This window comes from Chiloscyllium plagiosum, chromosome 12 (genome assembly GCF_004010195.1).
Source record: "Chiloscyllium plagiosum isolate BGI_BamShark_2017 chromosome 12, ASM401019v2, whole genome shotgun sequence".
Classification (NCBI taxonomy): Eukaryota; Metazoa; Chordata; class Chondrichthyes; order Orectolobiformes; family Hemiscylliidae; genus Chiloscyllium; species Chiloscyllium plagiosum.
In genome coordinates, this window is record NC_057721.1 from 35052664 (window position 1) to 35059742 (window position 7079).

Sequence of the window (7079 nt, forward strand, 5' to 3'; positions counted from 1 at the left end):
AGCAGAGGGGTTGTACAGATGATTTGGATCCGAAGAGTTGTACAGATGATTTGGAGCAGAGGGCTTGTACAGATGATTTGGAGCAGAGGAGTTGTACAGATGATATGGAGCAGAGGGGTTGTACAGACCATTTGGATTAGAGGGGTTGTCCAGATGATATGGAGCAGTGGAGTTGTACAGATGCTTTGGAGCAGAGGAATTGGACAGATGATTTGGAGCAGAGGGGTTGTACAGATGATTTGGAGCAGAGGGGTTGTACAGATGATATGGAGCAGTGGAGTTGTACAGATGATTTGGAGCAGGGGAGTTGTACAGATGATTTGGAGCAGAAGGGTTGTACAGATGATTTTGAGAGAGGGGTTGTACAGATGATATGGAGCAGAGGGGTCGTGCAGACGATTTGGATCAGAGGGGTTGTACAGATGATTTGAGACGATTTGGATCAGAGGGGTTGTACAGATGATTTGGAGCAGACGAGTTGTATAGATGATTTGGTGCAGAGGGGTTCTACAGATGATTTGGAGCAGAGGGGTTGTACAGATGATTTGGAGCAGAGGAGTTGGACAGGTGATTTGGAGCAGAGGGGTTGTACAGATGATTTGGAGCAGAGGGGTTGTACAGATGATTTGGAGCAGAGGGATTGTACAGATGATATGGAGCAGTGCAGTTGTACAGATGATATGGAGCAGAGGGGTTGTACAGATGATTTGGAGCAGAGTGGTTGTACAGATGATTTGGAGCAGAGGAGTTGTACAGATGATTTGGATCAGAGGGGTCGTACAGACGATTTGGAGCAGAGGGGTTGTACAGATGATTTCGAGTGGAGGGGTTGTACAGATGATTTGGAGCAAAGGGGCTCTACAGATGATATGGAGCAGAGGGGTTGTACAGATGATTTGGAGCAGAGGGGTTGTACAGACGATTTGGAGCAGAGGGGTTGTACAGATGATTCGGAGCGGAGGAGTTGTACAGACGATTTGGAGCAGAGGGGTTGTTGAGATGATTTGAAGCGGAGGAGTTGTACAGATGATTTGGAGCATAGGGGTTGTACAGATGATTTGGAGCAGAGGGGTTGTACAGACGATTTGGAGCAGAGGAGTTGTACAGATGATATGGAGCAGTGGAGTTGAACAGATGATTTGGAGCAGAGGGGTTGTACAGACAATTTGGAGCAGAGGGGTTATACAGATGATTTGGAGCAGAGGGGTTGTACGGACGATTTGGAGCAGAGGGGTTGTACAGATGATATGGAGCAGTGGAGTTGTACAGATGATTTGGAGCAGAGGGGATGTACAGATGATATGGAGCAGAGGAGTTGTACAGATGATTTGGAGCAAAGGGGTTGTACAGATGATTTGGAGCAGAGGGGTTGTATAGACGATTTGGAGCAGAGGGGTTGTACAGATGATATGGAGCAGAGGGGTTGTCCAGATGATTTGGAGCAGAGGGGTTGTACAGATGATTTGGAGCAGAGGAGTTGTACAGATGATTTGGAGCAGAGGGGTTGTACAGACGATTTGGAGCAGAGGGGTTATACAGACGATTTGGAGCAGAGGGGTGTACAGATGATATGGAGCAGTGGAGTTGTACAGATGATATGGAGCAGTGGGTTTGTACAGACTATTTGGAGCAGAGGGGTTGTACAGATGATTTGGAGCAGAGGGGTCGTACAGATGATTTGGAGCAGAGAGTTTATAGAGATGATATGGAGCAGAGGGGTTGTACAGACGATATGGAGCAGATGGGTTGTACAGACGATTTGGAGCAGAAGGGTTGTGCAGATGATTTGGAGCAGAGGGGTTGTGCAGATGATTTGGAGCGGAGGGGTTGTACAGATGCAGCTTTTGTTGGCAACAAAAATTGATTAGTATGTGGACTACTGTCCAGTTATCATTAACAGAGATATTTTTGCCTACAAATAACTGAATGATTAGTTCTTGGATAAACAAGCAGCTTGGAACTGGGAGCAAGTTGTGGAGAAAGAGAGATTTCAGTTTTTCCCCAGCTCAGGAGCTGTCTTTCTGTTTTGTGCAGTCAAAACACACACAAACCGGAAGAAAATCAATTACTCTTTCCTGCAATTGTTTTAATTATGACTTTTAACTGATAAGACAGCCAATTTGTGTCTGTTACCAACCAATGCAAGCATTAGAGCAAAAGAACTGAAGCAATGTGCTGGTTAACAGAAGAATCATAAAGATCATCTTAGCCATAGATCCTGGGAACAAAGCTACTGTACTATCTTTTCACTTTTCACCCTTTGCCCATAATCTATTTACTCTTTTGGCATTCTGTCATCTATATGTGTCTGTGCAAAAGAGGATTTTAAAGGAGATGAGTGTTTTAATTAGTAGTGTTAATTGTCAATGGTTTATAACTATTTCACTGTAGCTAGGGTCTAATTACTTGTAATAAGTAGTAGTTCTTGTTCAGCACAGAAACGTAGCCTGTGGTTTCTACTAACCTGGATCTGAAAATCAGTTAAATTGTGGAACTATGTGAACTTCAAAAAATCTTTAACTTTTGTGACAATTCGAGTAAACGGAGCTTGATTTCTAGTGCTGTATCCCAGTGAGTCATAACAACTGGTTAGACCACAACTAGAGTATTGTATCCATTGGATGAAAGTTTGCTCGCTGAGCTAGAAGGTTTGTTTTTAGATGTTTCGTCACCATACTTGGTAACATCTGAAAACAAACCTTCTAGCTCAGTGAGCAAACCTTCATCCAAAACCTCAATTTGAGCTACAAATCTTCTCAAAACTCGCTATTGTATCCATTTCTGGACAGTACACTTTAGGAAAGATGTGAAAGCTTTGAAGAGTGTCTAGAAATAAGTTGCGAACATGGTCTTAAGAAGGACTTAAATTACAAAGAGAGATTGGAAATCCTAAGGCTGTTCTCTATCAAGAAGGGAAGTTTTGAGAGAATATTTGATAAACCTGTACAAAGCCATGAGTGATCTAGATAGAATAGATAGGGAGAAACTGTCCTGCTCAGGAAGGAGTTGAACCCGAGGATACTAATTTGCAATTAACACTCAAAAAGAAGCAGTGGCAAAATGAGTAAAAGCTTTTTCAGCTATGAATAGATAGGATCAGAAATTCACTCAGTGAAAGTGTGATGCGGAGGCAGATTCAATCAAAAGGGAATTGGATAAATGGAAATGTAAAGTGACCATAGTCCTATTGGAATATAGGGCTACTCTCTCATTAGAGAGATAAATGGTAGGGGTTTAACCTGAGGGTCATTGCACCTCAGGCAAGGGAAGAGTTTGAGAAGGACAATAGTTTATGATAACCTCGGCCAGAGTGGGTAATAAACCTATGCTGTTGGCATCACCCTGAAATACAAACCAGCTGTCCTGTCTACTCAGCTAACAGGAACTGTATAAGGACCAATTTTAAAAAGATTAAAAAGTTGTAGGATTGTAAGAAAGAAGCAGGAATGGGACCAATGGAATTGGAGTTGATTCTGAGAGCTGCTGCAGACAAAAAAGGTCAAATTACTTCCTCAGTGCAGTAATTATTCTATGAATTTATCTGCCTCTTCTTAGTATAGCACAATGAGAATTTGCCTTTCACGACCTCGTATCATCTAGACTATCATTTTCTTTTGTTGTTGCTCTTCTTCTTGCTAGAAATTGCAAGACGTGATGGAACAGCCCTGCTTCAGAACTTGCCAAAATTCACATTCTTGAGGTAATAGCTACTGTGCGACTCATTAATTCTGATAGCTCTGCTTGGTGTTTAACAACAGCTTTAAACTGGAGAATGAATACATTCTGACAATGAAATCATTGCTGAATTAACTTCCTTGTCCAAAATGAATTAGTTAGCAACTAAAAATTAAACACAGCCTGAACACCACATATACATGAGTTCAAATTTATTGGAAAGAATTAGCCCCAGTACAGTGCTTAGACATCTGCAGGTAGATAGAGTAGCAGCAAAAAGAAAGCAGTTACCAATAGATCAACTTCCATTGTATTTGTCAAGACTGCCTTGAGTTTTATCAACATCCCCAACTTTAAAGGAAACTCGGGTTGAGTTGTTATGACTATTTATTTAGCAGAAATCATTTAAATTCTAAAACAATAGAAGGAAAAATTTACAGGGGTGAAAATCAGGTACACTAATAGTTAAATTTTAGTTTTACTTAAGGTTTCATAAGCCCTTATACAGAAACTGTGTGTGGTTTAAATAAGCTATTGTCTTCCTCTTGTTTAGGTGAATGGACATATTGGGGAAAATTATTTAGTTAGTCTAAAATGACTGGAAGAAAAATATCAAGATGGAGAATGCCTAGGGACTCTGATCAATTTTTAACTATTGTATTGTGAGAATGTGGTAATTATTGTCACTATTACCGAAAGACTTACCATTTACTAACATTGAAAACATCTTGATATCCTTTGGTTTGCCCTAAAAATGCTTCAACACTGTGTGGGGGATGTTGAGATAAAAAGAAATAAGCCAATTATATCGCTGCATATTTAACAAAAACATTTTGGAAGAAATATGAAAGGATAGTATTGAAGGGTTTCTTTTAAAGGCTGTAACTTTTTGATATGCTTTCAGAGCATTTGCTATTTCAAACAGAAATATAACATACCAATATTCAACTTCATTTCTTTGAAAAAGTGGGTGAATACAAAACAATTTGTTCTGCGCAGAATATAATTATTCTGGGTTGAATAATTATACTTGCCTTTGCAAGGCCCAATTATAGGTGAACTTCCACTGAACATGGATCTCCAATTGAAACTCCACCCCCTCCCAAGGTACCTGGTTTGCTTTCAGCGATTCCCCACAATCAGTATGACTCCCTTTTGACTTTCCCCTGGCTTTCCCTTTGTTTCACTTGCTCCTGTCCCAGTACAGTTAGAAACCATAACATTTTCACCTTGCTTCAGTTCCAAAGGACCATTAAGTTTAAACATTAATTGTCAATTTCTCTCTCAACAGATGCTGCCAGCACTGCTGATCTTCTCCAGAACTTTTGGATTTTATTTCAGGCTCCGTAATATTTTGATTTTACATTAAAGTTTATGAAAACCTTTGATTGCACACACACGGGAGTCACCTTCTTGACCTTCTGGTTGAGTCCAAAGGAATGTAAAACATCGTAAATAAAATATTGCTCTCGCTGTTTTCAAAAAACAATTATACGTGATGTTGATTTGCTTGCAGGATTTTCTGGAAATATGACACACTTAGACATCTTTCTGGCTTTCAACTCCACTCCAGACTTTTTAAGTCAGGATATATCCTTCAGCCCTCCAGCCTCCAGAGGTCCCCACATGGCAATGGTGCTGTTTGTCCATAGCTGGGAGTTTATTCAGGAATGCCAGAATGTGTTTATATGTTAGGGGGCATGTACATTGCATGCCTGTGGGCCAAACCTCCTGCAAGTTACTGTGAGAGTTTAGCCTGGGGCTGTGATGCACCCTGTGCCCATGTATTACCTGTCTGCAGCTTGACTGTCCCATTTTGAGTTGAGAGGCAAATGGAGAGATGATGATCGGAATGGAGAGACAGTGTACTGATGGGGATGACTTTCACATGCATAAAGCTCCCTTCACCTAGACAGTAAGAGCATCACATGAAACAGTTGAAACTTTATTGCTGGAACAGCACAGCAGGTCAGGCAGCATCCAGGGAACAGGAGATTCAACGTTTCGGGCACAGGCCCTTCTTCAGGAATGATTCCTGAAGAAGGGCCTGTGCCCGAAACGTCGAATCTCCTGTTCCCTGGATGCTGCCTGACCTGCTGTGCTGTTCCAGCAATAAAGTTTCAACTTTGATCTCCAGCATCTGCAGACCTCACTTTCTCCTCATCACATGAAACACCCAAACATATAAATTAGGTGCAGAAGTAGACCAATCAGTACGTCCAGCCTACACCACCATCCAATAAGATGTGTTGTTTTGAATTTCATATCCCTTGTATCCCCAATAACTTCTAATTCCTCTGCCTAACAAGAATCTGTACATTTTCTTTCTTAAAATTATTTAATGACCCCATCTCCAGTCTTCTGAGGTTGCACAACCTCAGAGAGGAAAAAAAACTCATCTATTTCCTGAAAACGAGACCTCTAATATTAAAGCAGTATCCCCTCATTCTGGACTGACCCACAACAAGTGACATCCTTTCCACGTTGACCTTGTGAAGAACTTTCAGGATCTGAGACACATCATTCTGACTCTTCTGAACTCCAGTAGAAATCAGCCCAGCCTGTCCAATATATTCTCAAAAAACAATCCACACATTCCAGGTATAATCCAGCAAATGATCTGTTTGATCAAAATGTAGTTACTGTTGTAATCTAGGAAAGGCAGCAGAACTTGCACAATGTGGACTCCCACAAACAACAGTGATCAAATGCAAAATTCTGCAGATGATGGAAATTTAAAATAAAAAATATAAAATACATGAACCACACAATAGGTCAGTAAATGTCTGTAGAGAGAGAGATTTGATTAATTGGATAAAATCACATAATCCATCTTGGTGATGTCAGTTAGGGAAAACTATTGGCCAGAATACAGCAAATTGTATTGATACATAACTTACGTTTGAAAAAAATGTGCTTTACTGAAACAATATGGGCAAAATTAGATTTAATTAATTAAACTTTGGTCCAAGAGGTAGCTTTTCAAGATCATCATGATGGGGGAGCAGTAAGGTGGTGAGGTTTAGGGAGGATTTTACCGAGTAAGGACCTTGACAAAAAGGTCTAATCGCTAACAGCAGATTAAAATGGAGGATGCTCGAGAGGCCAGAACTGGAGGAGGTTGTAGGGTATGATGAGTGTTAGATGAAGGCAGATTTGGTGATGCTGTGAATCTGATGTCAGAAGCTCATTTTGGGAGTAAATATGACACATGAGTTTGTAAACAGTTTGGCTTAATCTCAGATTGCTGCGAAAAAGGATAGACTTGGTAGCTAGGGAGTGGAGTTTGGAAGAGGTACTGAAAACAATGGTTCCTTATTTCCAAAATCTAAATGAAATTTTAGGACCACTTCTGTGTTTTTCAGGGATTTTTGATACCCTCATGAAAGAACAAATAGAACTTT

At 40.5% G+C, this 7079-nt stretch overlaps 1 protein-coding gene across 5 annotated transcripts in view; it reads left to right on the forward strand.

Annotated features, from left to right (window-relative positions):
- Positions 1–5142, forward strand: part of LOC122555102 (nectin-1-like) — a 46060-nt gene extending 40918 nt beyond the window's left edge. For 3 of the 5 annotated variants that reach the window (XM_043700784.1, XM_043700782.1, XM_043700786.1), the window contains one exon: positions 4967–5142. In XM_043700784.1, coding sequence (XP_043556719.1) covers positions 4967–4985 — 19 coding nt within the window. In that variant the 3' untranslated portion in view covers positions 4986–5142. Of the gene's footprint in view, positions 1–3639; positions 3701–4966 lie in introns of all 5 variants that reach the window. The other 2 variants (XM_043700783.1, XM_043700785.1) reach the window with 1 other exon arrangement.
- Positions 5143–7079: the final 1937 nt, after the last annotated feature.